General features: G+C 43.5%; 1 protein-coding gene across 2 annotated transcripts in view; it reads right to left on the bottom strand.

The window, feature by feature from the left end:
• Positions 1-24020, bottom strand: part of ap1s3b (adaptor related protein complex 1 subunit sigma 3b) — a 64579-nt gene that overhangs the window by 21282 nt on the left and 19277 nt on the right. For both annotated transcript variants that reach the window (XM_060906079.1, XM_060906080.1), the window contains exon 2: positions 3020-3198. In XM_060906079.1, the coding sequence (XP_060762062.1) occupies positions 3020-3198 (179 nt within the window). The remainder of the gene's footprint in view (positions 1-3019; positions 3199-24020) is intronic.

Here is a 24020-nt window from a genome sequence, read left to right as displayed (position 1 = left end):
GAAGAATCTCTTGGCTGTTCCGCGCACATATACAAAAACTTAAGGAGATCGTGCTTTCTCTGTAATAGCACCAAAGCTCTGGAATGCTCTCCCTGCTGAGCTTACAGACTCTCCTTCAATACATAGTTTTAAATCTAAGTTAAAGACATTTTTGTTTAAGTGATTAACCACCATGATTATTATTTTTTTTATTAGCTATTTGTATCTTTTTTTGAGTATTTTTTATGATTCTTACTGTAAAAAGCATTGAGATTTCTATGTGAATATGCGTTTTTAAGAAATAAATTATTATTATTATTATTATTATTATTATTATTATTATTACGTCTTAATACTGATGCAGGAAAAACATCGGTCCTGGTATTACTGGACCTCAGTGCAGCTTTTGATACTGTTGATCACAACATACTGCTATATCAACTTGAACATTGGGTTGGGTTGACTGGTAAAGTTATCAATTGGTTAAAATCATACTTAAAAGATAGAAGCTTCTTTGTTACCCTGGGAAATTGTTCCTCAGCGTCAATGTCCTTGACCTGTGGTGTCCCCCAGGGGTTGATTCTTGGACCATTACTATTCAACCTTTATATGCTCCCACTTGGGCAAATTATCAAGAACAATTCAATTTTGTATCACTGCTATGCAGATGATACCCAAATTTATCTTGCTCTATCACCTAATGATTATGCCCCCCTGAATGTCTCTACCAGTGTATCGATCAAATCAACAACTGGATGTCACAAAATTTTCTTCAGCTGAACACAGATAAAACAGAAGTAATTCTATTTGGAAAAAAAGATGAAAGACTCAGGATTACCACTATTCTTGACACAAAGGGGATTAAAACAAAAGAAATGGTTAAAAATCTTGGTGTTTTCATTGACAGCGAGCTAAACTTTGACAGGCACATGAAAGCAATCACTAAAATGGCATTTTATCACCTAAAAAACATTTCCAAACTAAGAGGACTTATGTCAAAAAATGATCTGGAAAAACTTATACATGCCTTCATCTCTAGTAGGGTTGATTACTGCAATGGCCTTTTCACAGGCCTGCCAAAAAAAAACCTGTCAAACGACTTCAGCTGGTTCAAAATGCAGCAGCTAGGGTTCTCACACAAACAAAAAGAACAGAACACATTACTCCAATTCTAAGGCCAAGTTTACATTAGACCGTATCTGTCTCGTTTTCTTCGCGGATGCACTGTCCGTTTACATTAAACCGCCTGGAAACGCCGGGAAACGGGAATCCGCCAGCGTCCACGTATTCAATCTAGATCGTGTCAGCTCCGGTGCTGTGTAAACATTGAGAATACGCAGATACGCTGTGCTGAGCTCTAGCTGGCGTCGTCATTGGACAACGTCACTGTGACATCCACCTTCCTGATTCGCTGGCGTTGGTCATGTGACGCGACTGCTGAAAAACGGCGCGGACTTCCGCCTTGTATCACCTTTCATTAAAGAGTATAAAATTATGAAAATACTGCAAATACTGATGCAAATACTGCCCATTGTGTAGTTATGATTGTCTTTAGGCTTGCCATCCTTCCACTTGCAAGTGGTAAGTGATATGCGCTGGGATCACACACACAGCGGCTCAGTCCCGAATCACAGCTTGTGCACTTCACTCGCGTGCTCTGTGAGCTGCGCAGGGCCGGAGTGCGCACCCTCCAGAGGGCACTCGCTGTTCAGGGTGGAGTGATTTGGAGCGCAGGATGCCTGCGGAGCCGAGCGTATCCGTGTATTGGTGTTGCTGTGTGCAGGCGAATCGTGTATTGGTGTTGCTGTGTGCACACTAATCGTTTTAAAAAGGTTAATCTGATGATTCGCTGATACGGTCTAATGTAAACATGGGCTGAGGTCCCTTCACTGGCTTCCAGTAAGCTACAGAATTGACTTTAAAGCATTGCTGCTGGTGTACAAATCTCTAAATGGTACAGGGCCCAATTACCTCTCTGATATGTTGCAGCGGCCTAACCCAATCAGATCTACCAGATCACAGCAGAAAAATTTACCGTTAAAACCTGTTGTTAAAACAAAGTGTGGTGAAGCAGCTTTTAGCTACTATGCTATGAAGCAGCTGTGAAGCAGCTATGGAACCAACTGCCAGAGGACATCAAAAATGCTCCTGCTGTTGGCAGCTTCAAATCTAGATTAAAGACCAAGCTGTTTTCAGATGCTTTCTGCTAAATTATTAATATTGCCATCTCTACATGTTTTAAACTCTTTACTTTTACAGTCTCTCCATGTTTTAAATTTTACTTAACTTTTATTCTATTTTATTCTGTTTTTTTTTAAATTGAACTTTTATCTCATTTTATTATTTTATTTCTACTATTGTTTAATTCTTATTAATTTTCTTCCCCATTTATTTTATGTAGTTTTATTTTCTATTGTTTACTGTTTTGCTTTTGCTTCTGTAAAGCACATTGAACTGCCACTGTGTATGAAATGTGCTATATAAATAAACTTGCCTTGCCTATTATTATTATTATGTATTCTATGCAGTGTATTTATAATAGTTAACTCACTTAAAGGAAGAAGTGGTGTGCAGTAGGATCAGGTCACACACACACACTGCTGGTTTTTCCGAGTTTGTCCGACAATATGTTTTTGACAGACAACAGATATTTGATCTGTCCATTCAAATTGAAAACAGCCCCATGTATGTCCAGTTTTGAGGAGTCAGATTCTTTATAATGCTGGCTACACGTGTACATACTGCCTCTTAAAATGCTCTTCCTAAGCGCAGTGAATAGCACAAAGCCATTGCATTCTGACAAACTCAATGGTGGGAAATGAGTTAGCCTAAATTATTTGTAAATTTATGGACACTGCAGGAATGGAGAGTTTTACTTACTGCCTTTGTTCACCAGAAGTTCTGAAACACTACTACTTAGGTTTCTGCATTCATGAACAGAGAAGTATGAGAATGGTCAATTCTCTGATAAACTGAGACCTTTTTAAAGCAAAGCATGGACAGGAATCACTTTTGGTTTTTCTAGCTGGAGCCTCCTCACCTCTTATAGACAATTTTCAGATCTCTCCAGTGCAGGAAGTTACACGTGCGTGGTTTTCGTGCCAGCACCATGGTGGTCATGTCACGTATGATCTTCTTCTTCTCTCGCTCAGCCAGGGGCAGGAACCACTTCTGCAGCCGGAGCTTCCCTTGGCGACTGAAGAGCAGCAGAAAACGCATCTACATGACACACAACAAAATCAAAAAAGAAAATATATTGGTAAATAAATAAATCCTTAAAAAAAGGTATTAGTGGAAAATTAAGCTATGTGAATAAGAACAGTGGTGACCATGTTTCAGCTCAGCACAAGGGTTCAAATTAAATAGCTTCCCTTGGCATCTAAAGGTCAGTGGAAAATCCATCCACAAAACAACCAGACACACAATGAACAGAAAAAGCAAAACAAAATAAATAATACAATTAGTTAAGATGCATAATGAGAGATAATTGGAGCGTTTATATTTTTTACATTAAGAATTGTCAGTAAAAATGATCACCACATAGTACAAGTAAATTCATCAAAATCATATGAAGATTCCAAAATAAAAGACCGCTTCCTTGTTTTATTCAGCCTGCATGAAAATGCAAAAAAATAATAGTGTACCAGCCCATAGTGCATACTGCTCAACGTTGTCACACTACTGACTGCAAATCCTGAAATGTGTCAACCAGTGCAGAGACCCACAAATATACTGAAAAAAAGGAAAGCTGATGGAGCATGAAGGGAGATGGGTGACTAAGGACATGCATCTTCTTCGCAAAGATAATCCGAGGAGAGTTCTTCCCCTGAAATCTCTTTCTTAATGGTATATTTGAGTATAATTTACAAAGAGATAGGTGTAAAATAACAAAAACCAAAAACCCTCAATTTATAATCAGCATAATAAACGTCAACAGGACTGGGGACACAATGATGTAATACTGATATGATAAAATAAGATACAATATGCTTTTCTAAGATATTGTGGATATTAGGGGTGCAAGAAAATATCAGTACACTTGAGTATCGAGATATTATGCGTTGTCATACTGTATCGATTCTCAAAAACACTGTATTGATTTTTTTTATTAATAGTTTACATGTAACAATTCATGGCAGACTGTGGTTCATTTTTTGTTCTGTTTAAACCCCGACCGCAAAATAGCAGTTTTGTAATCTATCTTCAGCCATTTGACTCTTCCACTCCAACGTAACAACATAAACTGAAGCAGGAAGTGACATAAGGGCACACTGCTAATTTTAAACATATCCTGAGTTTTCCTCAAATGAGATGAAAAAAAGTCACAATATATATATCACATCGGGGCGGCACGGTGGTGTAGTGGTTAGCACTGTCGCCTCACAGCAAGAAGGTCCTGGGTTCACGGCCAACGAGGGCCTTTCTGTGTGGAGTTTGCATGTTCTCCCCGTGTCCGTGTGGGCTTCCCCCACAGTCCAAAGCCATGCAGGTTAGGCTAATTGGTGGCTCTAAATTGACCGTGAGTGTGAATGGTTGTTTGTCTCTGTATGAACCCTGCGATGACCTGGTGACTTGTCTAGGGTGTACCTCGCCCATAGTCAGCTGGGATAGGCTCCAGCTTGCCTGCGACCCTGTAGGACAGGATAATCGGCTACAGATAATGGATGGATGGATGGATGGATGGATGGATGGATATCACGTTGTTTACATCATCACAATATGTTAAATTGCACCTGTATCATTATCAACAGTATCTGGATATTGTGATATCGGTGTATGGTGTTTTATTTTTTTTAACAGATTTAATTACAAAGTGGCCTGAAGCAGCGGATTTAACGTTAAAGGTTTTTGTACATAACCTGTACAGTGGTTAAAATTCTTTTTTTCCTTTTCATTGTTAAAAATTTTAAATGTAAAAAATAAAATACCATTTACTTTTCCAGACATTAAATAAATCAATCAAACCATTATGCTGATGTTAAATCATTACTGTATTGCTGGCAGTTTCTGAGTATGCATGCACATTCAATACACACACACACACACACACACACACACACAACCCCGATTCCAAAAAAGTTGGGACAAAGTACAAATTGTAAATAAAAACGGAATGCAATGATGTGGAAGTTTCAAAATTCCATATTTTATTCAGAATAGAACAAAAATGACATATCAAATGTTTAAACTGAGAAAATGTATCATTTAAAGAGAAAAAATAGGTGATTTTAAATTTCATAACAGCACATCTCAAAAAAGTTGGGACAAGGTCATGTTTACCACTGTGAGACATCCCCTTTTCTCTTTACAACAGTCTGTAAATGTCTGGGGACTGAGGAGACAAGTTGCTCAAGTTTAGGGATAGGAATGTTAACCCAAACTATCCATGTCATCCTCAAGCTCGGGTCCTCTACCAGAGGCCTGGGAGTTTGAGGGTTCTGCGCAGTATCTTCGATGTTCCTAGTACTGCGCTCTTCTGGACTGAGGCTTCAGATGTTGTTCCTGGGATTTGCTGGAGCCACTCTCCCAGTTTGGGGGTTACTGCCCCAAGTGCCCCCATTACCACGGGGACCACGCAACCCTTGACCTTCCACATCCGTTCCAGCTGCTCTTTCAACCCTTGATACTTCTCAAGTTTCTCATGTTCCTTCTTCCTGATGTTAGCGTCAGCTGGGATCGCCACATCTATCACTACACCCTCTTCTGCTCTTTGTCCACCACCACTATGTCCGGTTGGTTAGCCAGGATCTGTTTGTCAGTCTGGAAGCTGAAGTCCCACAGAACCTTGGTTCTGTTGTTCTCAGCCACCTTCTGTGGTATGGCCCATTGGGACTTGGGTACTTCTATTCCATACTGGTTGCAGATGTTCCTGTATACTATCCCAGCCACTTGGTTGTGCCTCTCCATGCACGCTGATCCAGCTAGCATCTTACACCCTGCTACTATGTGCTGGACTGTTTCAGGGGCTTCTTTGCACAGTCTGCATCTTGGGTCTGATCTACTCTGGTAGATCCTGGCCTCTATGGCTCTTGTGCTTATGGCCTGTTCTTGTGCTGCCATGATTAGTGCCTCTGTGCTGTCTATCAGTCCTGCATTATCCAGCCACTGGTAGGATTTCTTGATATCAGCCACTTCCTCTATCTGATGGTGATACATGCCATGTAGGGGTTTGTCCCTCCAGGTTGTCTGTTCCTCCTCCTCTGCGCTCTCATCAGGGTTCTGCTGCCTGAGACATTCACTTAGCAGTTCATCCTTTGGGGCCATCTTTCTGATGTATTCTCGGATTTTTGATGTTTCATCCTGGACCGTGGTCTTGACGCTCACTAGCCCTCGGCCTCCCTCTTTCCGCTTAGTGTATAGTCTCTGGGTGCTGGACTTAGGGTGGAACCCTCCATGCATGGTGAGGAGCTTTCTAGTCTTGATATCTGTGGCTTCTATCTCCTCCTTTGGCCAGTTTATGATACCAGCGGGGTATCTGATGACTGGTAGTGCGTACATGTTGATGGCTCGGACCTTGTTCTTACCATTCAGCTGACTTTTCAGGACCTGCCTTACTCTCTGGAGGTATTTGGCTGTGGTTGACTTCCTTGTGGCCTCTTCATGGTTTCCATTAGCCTGTGGGATGCCAAGGTACTTGTAGCTGTCTTGGATATCACCTATGTTGCCCTCTGGTAGGTCAATCCCCTCAGTCCGGATCATCTTGCCTCTCTTTGAGACCATCCGGCCACACTTGTCCAATCCGAATGACATCCCTATGTCATCGCTGTAGATCCGGGTGGTGTGGATCAGCGAGTCTATTTCTCGCTCGTTCCTGGCATACAGCTTGATGTCATCCATGTAGAGCAGGTGGCTGATTGTTGCCCCACTACGGAATCGGTACCCGTAGCCGCTCTTCGTGATGATCCGACTGAGGGGGTTCAGGCCTATGCAGAACAGCAGTGGTGATAGCGCCTTGGTATATGCCGCACTTGATGTTGACTTGGGCAATGGGTTTTGAGTTGGCCTCTAGGGTTGTCTTCCACATTTCCATTGAGTTCTGGATGAAGGTCCTTAGGTTCCTGTTGATCTTATACAGTTCCAGACATTCCAGTATCCATGTGTGTGGCATTGAGTAGTAGGCTTTCTTGTAGTCAATCCAGGCAGTGCACAGGTTGGTCTGTCTCTTCTTACAGTCTCGGGCGACTGTTCTATCGACCAGTAGCTGGTGCTTGGCTCCTCTGGTGTTACTGCCAATCCCTTTCTGTGCCTCGCTCATGTATTGAGCCACATGCTTACTCATTTTTGATGAGTAAGCATTTGATGAAGGCCCTCACAGGGCCTTCCATGTTGTGCAGAGACAGGTAATTGGCTGGTAGTTGAATGGGATGGGTCCCTTCTGGGGGTCCTTCATGATTAGGACTGACCTGCCTTGGGTTAGCCATTCTGGGTGGGTCTCATCTCTCAGCAGCTGGTTCATCTGTGCTGCTAGGCATTCATGGAGTGCAGTTAGCTTCTTCAGCCAGTACGTATGGATCATATCAGGGCCTGGTGCTGTCCAATCTTTGACACTCTTTCTTGGACATCTGCCATTGAGATGGTTACTGGTTCTTGTTCTGGGAGGTTGCTGTGGTCAGCTCTTAGGTCCACTAACCATTGGGCATCGGTGTTGTGTGATGCCTTTCCATATGTCTTTCCAGTATTTTTCCACCTCAGCTCTTGGTGGGTCTGACCGGTTGTTGTTCCCCTACCACTGAGAGTACACCTTGGCTGGTTCAGTGGAGAACAGCTTGTTTATTCTCCTGGCCTCTCCCTCCTTGGTGTATCTCTTCAACCGGGTGGCCAGAGCTGTTAGTCGTTGTTTGGCAGTTTTGTGTCCAAGCATCTCCATGATTACTGTTGCTGTACTGTGTATCAGCTTGTTGGTCTCAGTGATGGTTCTTGTGGAGATTGTCTTCAGAGCAGCATTCATATCTACTAGTAGATCTTGGCAACTTGGCAACTCAGCTTCGGTATTTGTCGGGGGCTCCAGGTTTCCAGTCGGGTCAGGATCTTCCTTCTCAGGTCAGCTCTTGTGTTGAGGGGCCTGGTACCCAATCTCTGGTTGTGGGGATGATGATGACATCTCCGCTGTTTCTTTGTTAGCCTTGATTGTGGGTTTCGAAGTATCCAATGGTCCCACATTCGCTGCATGTATCCCCTCTCTCTGGGATTGCTTGTATAGTAGCATTCCAGCAAATCCATATTTTCTGTCCTCATCCATCGATGTCTTGTTCCAGTAGCCCATTTCTCATCAGTTTGCCCTGGTTCCCTAGCAACTGACGCAGACCTTGTTGACCCGGGCAACGTCTGAGCCGGTATGACTCTATCAGTTATGTCTTCACTCATTCCTGAGGTAGGCTGATATATCATGAGGGGTCTTGCCTAAGGACCCTTACTGGATGATGTTTTGCCCGCGTCGTAGTCAGTGAGCATTACCACTGTACTATCCAACTGAGATATATATATATATATATATATATATATATATATATATATATATATACACACACACACACACACTATATATATATATACTAGTGCATCTCAAAAAATTAGAATCCCATGAAAAAGTTCCTTTTTTTTCATAATTTAATTCAAAAAGGTAAACTTTCATATATTCTATATTCATTACATGTAAAGTGAAATATTTAAAGCCTTTCTTGTTTTAATTTTGATGATTATGGCTTATAGCTCATGAAAATCAGAAATCCAGTATCTCAAATTATTAGAATATTCCCTAAGATCAATCAAAAAAAGGATTTACAATACAGAAATGTCCAACTTCTGAAAAGTATATTCATTTATACACTCAATACTTGGTTGGGGCTCCTTTACCATGAATTACTGTATCAATGCGGTGTGGCATGGAGGTGATCAGTCTGTGGCACTGCTGAGGTGTTATTGAAGCCCAAGTTGCTTTGATAGTGGCCTTCAGCGTATCTGTATTTTTGGATTGGGTGTTTCTCATCTTCCTCTTGACAATACCCCATAGATTCTCTATGGAGTTCAGGTCAGGCAAGTTGGCTAGCCAATCAAACACAGTAATATCATGGTCAGCAAACCATTTGGTAGTAGTTTTGGCACTGTGGGTAGGTGCTAAGTCTCGTCTCGTCTCGTCTCGTCTTCTTCCGCTTATCCGGGACCGGGTCGCGGAGGCAGCAGTCTAAGCATGGAAGCCCAAACTTCCCTTTCCCCAGACACCTCGGCCAGCTCCTCGGGAAGAACACCGAGGCGTTCCCAGGCCAGCCGAGAGACATAGTCCCTCCAGCGTGTCCTGGGTCTTCCCCGGGGCCTCCTCCCGGGGGGACATGCCTGGAACACCTCCCCAGGGAGGCGTCCAGGAGGCATCCGAAAAAGATGCCCGAGCCACCTCAGCTGGTTCCTCTCGATGTGGAGGAGCAGCGGCTCTACTCCGAGCTCCTCCCGAGTGACTGTGCTTCTCACCCTATCTCTAAGGGAGCGCCCAGCCACCCTGCGAAGGAAACTCATTTCAGCCGCTTGTATCCGTGATCTTGTTCTTTCTGTCATTACCCAAAGCTCATGACCATAGGTGAGAGTCGGAACGTAGATCGACCGGTAAATTGAGAGCTTCGCCTTTTGGCTCAGCTCCTTCTTCACCACGACGGACCGGTAAAGTGACCGCATCACTGCGGAGGCTGCACCGATCCGCCTGTCGATCTCACGCTCCATCCTTCCCTCACTCGTGAACAAGATCCCGAGATACTTAAACTCCTCCACTTGAGGCAGGACTTCTCCACCAACCTGGAGAGGGCAAGCCACCCTTTTCCGGTCGAGAACCATGGCCTCGGACTTGGAGGTGCTGATTCTCATCCCAGCCGCTTCACACTCGACTGCAAACCGCCCCAGTGCATGCTGAAGGTCCTGGTTTGAAGAAGCCAACAGGACAACATCATCCGCAAAAAGCAGAGATGAAATCCTGTGGTTCCCAAACAGGATTCCTTCCGGCCCCTGGCTGCGCCTAGAAATTCTGTCCATAAAAATTATGAACAGAACCGGTGACAAAGGGCAGCCCTGCCGGAGTCCAACATGCACTGGGAACAGGTCTGACTTACTGCCGGCAATGCGAACCAGACTCCTGCTCCGTTCGTACAGGGACCGGACAGCCCTTAGCAAAGAGCCCCGAACCCCATACTCCCGAAGCACCCCCCACAGAATACCATGGGGGACACGGTCGAATGCCTTCTCCAGATCCACAAAGCACATGTGGATTGGTTGGGCAAACTCCCATGAACCCTCGAGCACCCTATGAAGGGTATAGAGCTGGTCCAGTGTTCCGCGACCAGGACGAAAACCGCATTGTTCCTCCTGGATCCGAGGTTCGACTATTGGTCGAATTCTCCTCTCCAGTACCCTGGAGTAAACTTTCCCTGGGAGGCTGAGAAGTGTGATTCCCCTATAATTGGAGCACACTCTCCGGTCCCCTTTCTTAAAAAGAGGGACCACCACCCCAGTCTGCCACTCCAGAGGCACTGTCCCCGACCGCCACGCGATGTTGCAGAGGCATGTCAACCAAGACAGCCCCACAACATCCAGAGACTTGAGATACTCAGGGCGGATCTCATCCACCCCCGGTGCCTTGCCACCGAGGAGCTTGCAAACCACCTCAGTGACTTCGGCTTGGGTAATGGACGAGTCCACCTCTGAGTCATCAGCCTCAGTCTCCTCAGTGGAAGACATGATGGTGGGATTGAGGAGATCCTCAAAGTATTCCTTCCATCGCCCGACAATGTCCGCAGTCGAGGTCAACAGCTCCCCACCCGCACTGTAAACAGTGTTGGCAGAGTACTGCTTCCCCCTCCTGAGGCACCGGACGGTTTGCCAGAATTTCTTCGAGGCCGACCGATAGTCCTTCTCCATGGCCTCCCCGAACTCCTCCCAGTTCCGAGTTTTTGCCTCCGCAACTGCCCGAGCTGCAGCACGCCTGGCCTGCCGATACCCGTCGGCTGCCTCAGGAGTCCCGGAGGTCAACATGGCCCGATAGGACTCCTTCTTCAGCTTGACGGCATCCCTTACTTCCGGTGTCCACCACCGGGTTCGGGGATTGCCGCCACGACAGGCACCGGAGACCTTGCGGCCACAGCTCCGAACAGCTGCGTCCACAATGGAGGTAGAGAACATGGTCCACTCAGACTCAATGTCCCCCGCCTCCCTCGGAAGCTGGGAAAAGCTCTCCCGGAGGTGGGAGTTAAAGACCTCCCCAACAGAGTGCTCGGCCAGACGTTCCCAGCAGACCCTCACCATACGTTTAGGCCTGCCAGGTCTGTCCAACTTCCTCCTCCGCCAGAGGATCCAACTCACCACCAGGTGGTGATCAGTTGACAGCTCAGCCCCTCTCTTCACCCGAGTGTCCAAGACATAGGGCTGGAGATCAGATGAAACGACTACAAAGTCGATCATCGACCTCCGACCTAAGGTGTCCTGGTGCCACGTGCACTTATGGACACCCCTATGCTCGAACATGGTGTTCGTTATGGACAAACCGTGACTAGCACAGAAGTCCAATAACAAAACACCACTCGGGTTCAGATCGGGGAGGCCGTTCCTCCCAACCACGCCCCTCCAGGTGACACTGTCGTCGCCCACGTGAGCATTGAAGTCCCCCAGTAGCACAATGGAGTCCCCAGTCTGAGCACCCCTCAGTACCTCTCCCAGGGACTCCAAGAAGGCCGGATACTCTATACTGCTATTTGGCCCGTAGGCACAAACAACAGCAAGAGCCCTCTCCCCAATCCGAAGGCGCAGAGAGGCGACCCTCTCGTTCACTGGGGTAAACTCCAACACATGGCGGCTGAGCTGGGGAGCTATAAGCAAGCCCACACCAGCCTGCCGCCGCTCACCACGGGCGACTCCAGAGAAGTGGAAAGTCCAGCCCCTAAGTGCTAAGTCCTGCTGGAAAAGGAAATCAGCATCTCCAAAAAGCTCGTCAGCAGATGGAAGCATGAAGTGCTCTAAAATCTCCTGGTAGATGGCTGTGTTGACTTTGGACTTGATAAAATACAGTGGACCAACACCAGCAGATGACATGGCACCCCAAATCATCACAAACTGTGGAAACTTCACACTGGGCTTCAAACACCTTGGATTCTGTGCCTCTCCACTCTTCCTCCAGACTCTAGAACCGTCATTTCCAAATTAAATGCAAAATGTACTTTCATCTGAAAAGAGGACTTTGGACCACTGAGCAACAGTCCATTTCTTTCTCTCCTTAGCCCAGATAAGACACTTCTGACATTGTCTCTGGCTCAGGAGTAGCTTAATATTAGGAATGCGAAAGTTGTATCCCCTTTCTTGAAGATGTCTGTTCGTGATGGGTCTTGATCCACTGACACCAGCCTCAGTCCACTCCTTGTGAAGCTCTCCCAAGTTCTTGAATCAACTTTTCTTGACAATCCTCTCAAGACTGCGGCCATCCTTGTTGCTTGTGCACCTTTTCCAGCCACCCTTTTCAGCAATGACCTTTTGTGGCTTACCCTCCTTGTGGAGGGCATCAATGATCATCTTCTGGACAACAGTCAAGTCAGCAGTCTTCCCCATGATTGTGGTTGTGTGTACTGAACTAGACCGAGAGATACACTGTGTTCATACTGTTTTACTCAAACTCGAAATGAAATATTCTAATATTTTGAGATGGGTTTTTTTTATGTTTTTGTACTGTATGCCATACTGATTAAAATTAAAACAGAAAAATGCTTGAAGCATTTTAGTTTATGTGTAATGAGTCTATAATATATAACTTTCACTTTCTTAAATAACTGATGGAAAATATTGAACTTTTTCACAATATTCTAATTTTTTGAGATACACTAGTACAACCCCGATTCCAAAAAAGTTGGGACAAAGTACAAATTGTAAATAAAAACGGAATGCAATAATTTACAAATCTCAAAAACTGATATTGTATTCACAATAGAACATAGACAACATATCAAATGTCGAAAGTGAGACATTTTGAAATTTTATGCCAAATATTGGCTCATTTGAAATTTCATGACAGCAACACGAGAGCAATTCCAGCGTTATGGACGTGACACTTGAACTCAAAATGGCAACAAATGACCCAGTGCATGTTTTATTGTCTCCCAGTATTTAAACAGGTGTTGCATATTTTAAGGCTGTACCATACTGGAGAAGTGATAGAACAAGAACAATTCCCATAGCACATCTAGGGCATGCCAGAAAATGCCAATAAAAGATGCGTTATGGATGTGACAGAAAAAGTATCACTTTTCTTGGGTGACTGTACATTTTTATCAAACTCTGTGAAATTGTAAACCTAATGTCGAAATGGAGATATCCGTTTGATAGAGGGGTCCAAGGTGAATATTAAAAAATCTTTGTTTAAAATATTTTGTATTTCATGCAGAGTTTCGGAAGGAAAAGTCAGCGTTATGGATGTGACAAAATTCCGTTATGGATGTGACGCGTCTGAAATAGACATGGCATATGTTTAGAAAAATCAGCAATTTAACCACCATAACCCTTTGAAAAACTCTAAATATCAGCTAAAACTATCAAAGTTCTTAAATAATATTTAGGATGGCTATTGTTTTGCTGTTTTGTGGATTTTAGCATACATTTCTGTGGCTTGTGGCAATAATATAGAATTGTACATGATCAAAGTTGATTTTAGCTTGGGGTTTACATTATAAGAAAGAAAGATTGACAGTGACATATTAGGTTGGTTACAAATTGGTTCAACTTATTCACATCTGTAAAATATAGGCCTAGGTGATATCTCTGGGAGTGCTTTTGATGTATTACATGTTGCTTTATTTTTGCATGGTGAGGTTGACATTTACATGGAATTGCCAACATCTCAAAAAAGTTGGGACAGGGGCAATAAGAGGCTGGAAAAGTTAAAGGTACAAAAACGGAACAGCTGGAGGACCAAATTGCAACTCATTAGGTCAATTGGCAACATAGGTCGCGTTAACCGACAATTGTCCATCATTGACGGATTTTTTTTAGCTATGACGGAAAAATCTGAAGGCCGTCGGTCATTTTGACGGATGTTTACCGTTACCATTACCAATAACAATAATAGCCTAATAATAACAAAACATAATGAAACACACAATTGAAATGATTGGCAAGTTGTGGCAGAGTTTTCTTACATACAGTATACATAGTCTTCACTGCCGTCACTTTCAATCTGAGCCGACGTTGCGGCGAGTCTTGATGTTCAGTGTATGGAGCACTTGCATGTGACGTCACAGCCGATCCAGATTGTGACAGACACCATCGTGTTGGTCAAACTCCATATTCCGCCTTCTACTTCTGCTTTTACTTCTACCTTTTCTTCTGGAAAACCCTACTATATACAATTCTACTACAACGGCTGCGGCTACAAGCTCTCCCTACCTGTGCACGTTTTTTATGTTTTTTGTGTGTATTTTTGCGTGTTGTTCGTCTGTACCGGACTTCAATATCCACTACAACCGTATGGACTTACTGGACATTGGTTTCCAGCAGAAAATGACGGTTTGTAGCAATTTCCATCGCATGCACAACATTCCGGACGAGAAAAAAAAAAAAAAACATTCCGGGCGAGACCAGCGGGGTCTCTGTGGATTGTTATCGGAAGCAAAGCGAAGGAGGCAGCGCCGGGAGCAGAAGCGAGGCTACAGGCAGAGCCGGCCTGTTGACTAAGCTCAGAAAACAGCTACTCAAACCTCCACTGCCAAGCCTCTACCTCTCCAATGCCAGATCCATGTAAACAAGACGGACGATTTGGAATTACCCATCCAATGAGGATTGTTATTTTCTTGTTTACAAGATGCCACATCTGAGTCGCTGACAAATCCTGAATTTCTGTAAAGATAACTGTCCAGAGATTTATAAGCACGCAGTGCTTCACCACTGAACAGCGAGGGAAAGTTGATGAGGTAATCATACACGTCCGGGTATTCCGCTGGCAGTTCAAAATCCGGTCGTGAAAACTCCGTCCGGTAAGCCATAAGCGTCACAAATCTGCAGATCGTTTATTTTAGACATATATCTAGTTATCTGTTCATTAGAAAAATGAGCCGTGTAGTCTGTCGGTTGAAATTGATCCATTCTGTACACGAGTGCAGCAGTATTCAGCGGTGTTTTTGACCGACAAGATGGGGGTTGTGTACTTTCTGGTCACGTGACTGCAAGATCTCTATAGGCTACTCATGTATACACTGTAGCCACTGCGCAAGGCTGTTCCCCCCATCGCGCTCCTGACCGTGCTCTGACTTTTCTAACCACTAGCACAGTGAGATGGATTAATGTTTCCCTTCTCTGCAGAAGACACGTCATTTTTGCTATTAAAAAAAGAGATGCATTGGGTTGTTTGTGTCGTTTCCCTGCCTGTACAATAGCGCTCATTTAGGCTAGTTGTTTTCTTGTTTTTAAAATGAAACAAATGTCGATTTATTGTATTCTTCCCCAGCAAGCTTAGGAAGCTTAGGAACATCACTGCTCGAATATCTGCTAAACTATCATTTTAATGAGAGCACGGGTAGACAAACTAACATTTAAACATAACTTCGTTTTATTTAAGACCTTCCGTGTCAGGTTCCAGGCTCCGCCGAGCCGAGACGCGGGGTGCAGCTGCACCACTGGTGCAGAAAGACCGCATGCTGCAGGATTTCCTCCCTATGAAGAGAGTACTAGCAGGGTCGGGAAATCCAATTTTCAGAGGCTCTTGCCGGCTTCTGATCACTTCCCTGGGAGAAATGTTTCCCGACTTCAGAACTTTGGCTGAAGTGGCGCTGGTTATTCCAGTCTCCAGTGTCGCAGCAGAGCGCGGGTTCAGCCTTCAGAATAAAATTAAAACGTCAATGAGAAGTCGTCTGTCCGAGGCAAAGACGCAAAATTTAATGACGATTGCCTCGGCAGCAGTCTCTGTTGACGACTTTGATTATGCACAAGCGAGCTCCCAATTTAACTCCATGCGGGCCAGAAGGAAGGTTTGAGCTCACGCAAACAGGTCAAATTAGATTGTCACTTAAATCATTGTAGTGAACTGTTCATATTTTAACTGCAATTGTCTTGCTACGTTGTAAAATAACATTGTTCATATGCCTGTTAAGGCACAACAGCCGCAATGTTTTTAGCGGAGGGAAAATGGGTTCACAAGTGACCGAACGTCAGAATCTCTGTTCATCTTTTTGCATCATAAATACATAAATAAATGATTAAATAATACAAGCTTGTTCTGTGAATTAATTTTTAAATGAAAATGAGTCCATGAAAACACAAGTTATTAAATATATAGCATTTATAGCCTATATACATTGTCATTTAAAAGTTAAAATAAAACGATAGATAATAATGGACAATGACGGAATTTTTACGACCCTGTCCGTCAAAATGACGGACAATGAAAAAGTCTAACGCAACCACTGATTGGCAATAGGTCATTAACATGACTGGGTATAAAAAGAGCATCTTGGAGTGGCAGTGGCTCTCAGAAGTAAAGATGGGAAGAGGATCACCAATCCCCCTAATTCTGTGCCGACAAATAGTGGAGCAATATCAGAAAGGAGTTCGACAGTGTAAAATTGTAAAGAGTTTGAACATATCATCATCTACAGTGCATAATATCATCAAAAGATTCAGAGAATCTGGAAGAATCTCTGTGCGTAAGGGTCAAGGCTGGAAAACCATACTGGGTGCCCGTGATCTTCGGGCCCTTAGACGGCACTGCATCACATACAGGCATGCTTCTGTATTGGAAATCACAAAATGGGCTCAGGAATATTTCCAGAGAACATTATCTGTGAACACAATTCACCGTGCCATCTGCCGTTGCCAGCTAAAACTCTATAGTTCAAAGAAGAAGCCGTATCTAAACATGATCCAGAAGCGCAGACGTCTTCTCTGGGCCAAGGCTCATTTAAAATGGACTGTGGCAAAGTGGAAAACTGTTCTGTGGTCAGACGAATCAAAATTTGAAGTTCTTTACAGAAATCAGGGACGCTGTGTCATTCGGACTAAAGAGGAGAAGGACGACCCGAGTTGTTATCAGCGCTCAGTTCAGAAGCCTGCATCTCTGATGGTATGGGGTTGCATTAGTGCGTGTGGCATGGGCAGCTTACACATCTGGAAAAACACCATCAATGCTGAAAGGTATATCCAGGTTCTAGAGCAACATATGCTCCCATCCAGACGACGTCTCTTTCAGGGAAGACCTTGCATTTTCCAATATGACAATGCCAAACCACATACTGCATCAATTACAGCATCATGGCTGTGTAGAAGAAGGGTCCGGGTACTGAACTGGCCAGCCTGCAGTCCAGATCTTTCACCCATAGAAAACATTTGGCGCATCATAAAATGGAAGATACGACAAAAAAGACCTAAGACAGTTGAGCAACTAGAATCCTACATTAGACAAGAATGGGTTAACATTCCTATCCCTAAACTTGAGCAACTTGTCTCCTCAGTCCCCAGACGTTTACAGACTGTTGTAAAGAGAAAAGGGGATGTCTCACAGTGGTAAACATGGCCTTGTCCCAACTTTTTTGAGATGTGTTGTCATGAAATTTAAAATCACCTAATTTTTCTCTTTAAATGATACATTTTCTCAGTTTAAACATTTGATATGTCATCTATGTTCTATTCTGAATAAAATATGGAATTTTGAAACTTCCACATCATTGCATTCCGTTTTTATTTACAATTTGTACTTTGTCCCAACTTTTTTGGAATCGGGGTTGTATATGAGAGAGACAGAGAGAGAGAGAGAGAGAGAGAGAGAGAGAGAGAGAGAGAGTGATGTGTATCATCATCATAGAAATGCCTTCAAGAACAAATTTCCCACTGAATTAAAAGAAATTTCACGAAACACTTTTCAAGTAGTATTTAAATGGTTATTTAGCAAGATGCTGCTACAGTAATGTTTTACTTCACCCCTCACATGAAGAGTCATTCTCATCTCATTATCTCTAGCCGCTTGTCATATATATATTTTTTGATGGAATAGAAATAAGATTTTTAGCTTTATTGTGTATTAACCTCTGTGATTTTAATGTGTTTCAAGTTTTTTTCTTTATTTTTATTCATTAAAATACACTCATGTCTTAAAGTAATGATGGATGCCGTTTCTCTTTACTTAGTTGAGCAGTTCTTGACACAATCTGGATTCCTACAGTTGTGGAGTAGGGCTATTTACTGTATTTTTATTATTTACTATTTACCGTTTGGTCTCGAATGCATTAAGACAAGAAACTGCACTAATTAACTTTTGACAAGGCACACCTATTAATTGAAAAGCATTACAGGCGACTACCTCATGAAGCTAGTTAAGATAATGCCAATACAGTAGTGTGCAAAGCATCATCAAGGTAAATGCTGGCTACTTTGAAGAATCTAAACTATGAAACATATTTTGTATGTTTTTTTAACACTTGTTTTGTTAACCACATAATTCCATACATGTTCCATATATGTTATTTCATAGTTTTGATGTATTCAGTATTGTTCTACAATGTAGAAAATAGCCCAAGTATGAATGAATAGGTGTGTTCAAACTTTTGACTGGTACTGTAGATAATCAAATAAATTCATTGATTTATTCATTCCTGAAAAAACAGGAACAAGAGATAAGACACATTTTTCTGATTTATTATCGTAAAGTCAAGGGTAAGCCACCATCACCATCTGGCGAGGTGTGAATAATGCAGGATTTTGGCCTGTAAACACTGACTAAGCACACAGAGGAGCTGGGAAACATCTGTTCAACTGAAAAAACAAAAGCTTTGAGTAAGCACTGCTATAGAGGCTACAAACACCACTGGAGTTACTTTGAAAAAAAAATCACAAGGTTCCCTTCCTTCTTCAAAAATATTTTATCATATAATTACATCTAAACGCTTACTCCCTTTATAGGGAATATGTTAAACATATGTGTATCTTGTTTTGGCTATAGTCTCGTAAAATAAAGTACATTATTGTACCTTTAGGAGTACAATGGCTTGTTAACAGGGCAGTACCCACTTAGATACTTATTTGTACCATTTATATACTGCTTGGAAACACATGCGTGCATGCAGACATGCATGTATACACACATATGTTTGTGTGGGTGTGTGTGCACGCGCCTAAAAAAGTATACATAGTTACCTTGAGGTCCAATAATGAGCCTTAGGGGGTACAATAGTGTAAACTGTACCTTGCGGGACGGAAATGGACTCAGAACCCTATTTCTGACAGTGTATATGTTGCAGGTTAAATCAGGCCTTAGGTTAAACCTGTATTCAACCTAGGTAGAATTGGTGAACCACATTAAAATGTGTATTCAACCTAGGTTCAACTGTCTGAAAAGGGATTTTTTATGGGGTGTCATAAAAAAATAGGGGATTTTTTTTTTTTTTTTTGGGGGGGGGGGGGGGGGGGGGGGGGTTTGAAATAATTTAAATAAATAAATACGAAAATGGAAATTGTCATCTTCTCTCAGATGCTCTCTCTCCTCTTTCTACCCACTAACCTCCCCTCTCTGGTCCTCATCACCTGGACTCCCTTCCCTTGATGTAGTACCTTCTCAACTAACTCTCTACAAACACTCAACAAATCACAATGAAATAAATAATTTTTATTGTATTCACCAGGATTTGAACTCACACCCTCCAGATCTGTAGGCCACTGTGTTTACCACTACACGCCACAGGTTAACGTCACAAACTCCCCCATATCCCAACAAAAAGCTAACCCAAACCCTAAACTAAAAGCTAACCCAAACCCCAACAAAAAGCTAACCCAAACCCTAAAATAAAACTAACCCAAACCCCAACAAAAAGCTAACCCAAACCCTAAAATAAAACTAACCCAAACCCCAACAAAAAGCTAACCCAAACCCTAAAATAAAAGCTAACCCAAACCCCAACAAAAAGCTAACCCAAACCCTAAAATAAAACTAACCCAAACCCCAACAAAAAGCTAACCCAAACCCTAAAATAAAACTAACCCAAACCCCAACAAAAAGCTAACCCAAACCCTAAAATAAAACTAACCCAAACCCCAACAAAAAGCTAACCCAAACCCTAAAATAAAACTAACCCAAACCCCAACAAAAAGCTAACCCAAACCCTAAAATAAAAGCCAACCCAAACCTTAAAATAAAACTAGCCCAAACCCTAAAATAAAATCTAACCCGAACCCCAACAAAAAGCTAATCCAAACCCCAACAAAAAGCTAACCCAAACCCCAACAAAAAGCTAACCCAAACCCCAACAAAAAGCTAACCCAAACCCTAAAATAAAAGCTAACCCAAACCTTAAAATAAAACTAGCCCAAACCCTAAAATAAAAGCTAACCCGAACCCCAACAAAAAGCTAACCCAAACCCCAACAAAAAGCTAACCCAAACCCTAAAATAAAACTAACCCAAACCCTAACAAAAAGCTAACCCGAACCCCAACAAAAAGCTAAATGTCTCAAAACATACAAAAATTATAAATTTAACCTAGCTTGAATGCTGTCTATATATTTAACCTAGGTAAAATGTAGTTCATCAATTCAACCTAGTTTGAATACAGGTTTAGCCTGAAATGGATTTTACCTGCAACATATACACAGTGATTTAAAAAAAAAAAATACAGTTCTGATAAGCTGTGCTAAACAACACAATTCATCATCTGGTCAGGGTTGCAGTGGATCTGGAGCCTATCCTGGGGACACTGGACATGCTGCAGGAATACGCCCTGGATGGGACCCCAGTCTGTCACAGGGCTCCATGCACATACCGTACACGTTCGCACCTAGGGCCAATTTAATATAGCCAATCTACCTACTGGCATGTTTTTGGGAGGTGGGAGGAAACTGTAGAACTCAGACAACCCAAAGGAAACCCACAGGGACACAGGGAGAACATGTGAAACTTCAGACAGACAATAACCTGAGCTCAGGAACCAGGAATCCTGAAGCTGTGAAACAGTGCTACTATTCCAGCGTAGTTAAGATACATTTTGTAAGTTTTAATGGGTGAAGATTGCTGTTGTAGTACACAAACCCGGCCTCGCAGTCGCAGCAACTCAAAAGAAATTCACATTTAATATTAACCTCTATATTTCTGTGAATGCTTCTTGCTCTATTATGGCAATCACACTGTTACCCCTTTTCCACCAAATCAGTTCCAGGGCTGGTTCGGGGCCAGTGCTGGTGTTGGTTCACAACTCGTTCAACTTGCGAGCCAGCTGAGAACCAGTTTGCTTTTCCATAGCTCGCGGTGCTAAGGGAAGCCACGTCATTACGTCGCTGTATACGTCAGTTACGTCGCTACGTTTGCATAAACCTTGGCGCGAATATCGAAGCAAAAACAACACGGAAGAAGCAGCAGCAGCAACAACAACAATAATAATAATGGATGACTTCGCGTTTGTACAGCTGCTGCTTCTCGTCGCTTAAAAATGGCGATCTTTCGCGATCTTGTTATTGTTGTTGGTCTTTACAACTCCGCCCCCCCGCTGACGTAAGCGGTTCTTTCCTCTGGCCCAGCAGAGAGTTGGTGCTAGCCTGGAACCGGTTTTTCTGGCCCCAGAGCCAGTTCTTTGTCAGTGGAAACAGAAAACCCGGTTCCAAACTAAGCACTGGCCCCGAACCAGCCCTGGAACTGCTTTGGTGGAAAAGGGGCATTTGTCCTGCATGCAGTACAACTACTAGCCTCAGCAATGCAACTTAAACCAAACCTGCAGCTGGAAACAAACCAATGTGGAGAAGAAATCACTTTTGTACTTGGGCAATTCCTCTCCATCTCGTCCATACAAGCAGCAGAACAGACAGCACCTTCATTTTGACATCTGTGTGGTGAATCTGTGCAGTTAGGAAGTCTGTGACCCACAATTTCATGTCGCCAATAACAATCAAGGACAACCACTCTGACACAACTGAGAAATATAGAAAAGGAGGACACTGGAGAAATTCTGCTTCAAGAAGTTTTAATCGCCTGGCTTGGTGATCACTACCTGCCTACCTGCATACTTTTCCTTTATTTTGGTCACAGAAAAGGTTCTGGCCTCACTCTAGAACTCAGTCGTTATGGTCACAGTTAGATGCATAACGTACACCATACGGTATGACGATAGAAGAAAACAATTATTTGGACCGTATATGAGAGTAGTGTGGTGGCATGCTACTGTAGTGCAACAGGGACTGCTGCTGCCTCACAGCTCCAGGGTTCCTGGTGTAACCCAGGCCAACTGGCTACACTATTTGTAAAGGCCCGGTCCCACTGCACTTATGGATGCAAAGAGGATGTAAAACGTAAAAAAATCTTTGCCATCCGTTGGAAAACGCTATGCATCCGTTGTGTACTCATTGCATACGTGCTTCATACGCTCTATCCATCGAGCATCCGTCCACTGTGATTTCATCCGCGCAAAAAGTTTTGAGCTGCACAAAACTTTTAGAACGGATGAACTTTCCGCCGTGTACGATGTAAATCCGCGACATATACGAGCAACAAACATTCTATGTCCGTTATCATCCGTTAAACGTCTGCTATATCCTCTCTGCATCCTCTGGGCATCCTCGCAACTCACATCTGCTGCAGCTGAAAACGGAAAGAGGGAGGAAAGATAAGGTACATGAAACGTCTATTCATCGTTAGTAGCACGGAAATAGAAAGGATGTAAGCGTATGCATCTCGTATATAAAGTATTCAAAACGGACAAAGCGTTTATATCTGGGATGTATCTTGTATATTTAGGATGTCTGGAGTATGTCTAGAGTATGTAGAAGGACACCTAGCGGACAATCGATATTTTGTATAAAAAGGGGGAGAAAATCATCTGGATCTCAGTACAGATGTATCAATGTAGCCTTCTTCAAAAACGAGATGTAGTAGAGATGTATCGATGTAGCCGCCAGCACGTCTTTCCGCTTTATGCTGACGGCGTGCGTGCTGCATCCCTTTATATCCGCGGAGCAGACGCAATTCATACCCCCCGCATGCGCAGTGAACGGTCTGCATCCGATATACATCCGCGCAACATCCCCTTTGTTTCCGTTAGGCGTACGTGATGCATCCCCTTCATCCGCTATGCATCCGCTCTTTCTGCTATGCGTCCGCTTCTCAGTTATCACCGGTAACCCCTTCGGAGCTGTCATCCACTTCCATCCGCTTTCATCCGCTAGGCTTCCTATGAACATGCGTTTAACATCCCCGCTATATACTACCCACGTCCGTTCTTTTCCGTTCTGTTTTCGCAAATTTTCGCCAATTTTGTCCATTTCTGGAGCGGATGAAAACGGATAGAGCCACCCCCGAAATTTTGCTCGTCCGCTGTGCCCTTTTTGCATACGTTTTGTGTCCATCGGCCAGTGGGACCGGGCCTTAAATGAGTGTGTATGGTGCGCTGCGGTGGACCGACAGCCCATCGAGGGTGTATTCCTGCCTCAAGCCCAGTGTTCAGAGGATAGGCTTTGGATTGCACGACCCTGAGCAGGGGGCGTCACGGTGGTGTAGTGGTTAGCACTATCACCTCATAGCGACAAGGTCCTGGGTTCGAGCCCAGTGGCTGGCAAGGCCCTTTCTGCATAGAGTTTGCATGTTCTCCCCGTGTCTACGTTGGTTTCCCCCAAAGACATGCAGGTTAGGTTAATTGGTGGCTCTAAATTGTCCGTAGGTGTGAATGATTGTTTGTCAGCCCTATGATGACCTGGTGACTTGTCCAGGGTGCACCCTGCCTCTCGCCCATAGTCAGCTGGGATACGCTCCTGCGACCCTGTAGAACAGGATAAACGGCTGGATGGACCCTGACTAGCAGAATAAAGTGCTTACTGAAGATGAATGAATGAAAGCACTAATAACCTGTTAGCAGGAAAAAAAAATAGTGAAGACTGTTCTTTGCTAAGTACACACTTTTTGTGCAGGTGCCAAAATGTCTCACAATTCTTCCTACATGCTGTAGCCTGGGGCAGAGGTGCAGGAGTGGGCTGGGGGGGAGTCACCGTTGCTAATGATCTGTTACTCTATTGGCTAGAAACCTATGCAAACCGATGCAAATAAATAGGAACATTCCATGGTTATTCATT

The sequence above is a fragment of the Neoarius graeffei genome, chromosome 23 (assembly GCF_027579695.1).
Source record: "Neoarius graeffei isolate fNeoGra1 chromosome 23, fNeoGra1.pri, whole genome shotgun sequence".
Classification (NCBI taxonomy): Eukaryota; Metazoa; Chordata; class Actinopteri; order Siluriformes; family Ariidae; genus Neoarius; species Neoarius graeffei.
The sequence above is the reverse complement of the archived record's forward strand: the minus strand, read 5'-3'. Positions and strand labels throughout refer to the sequence as shown.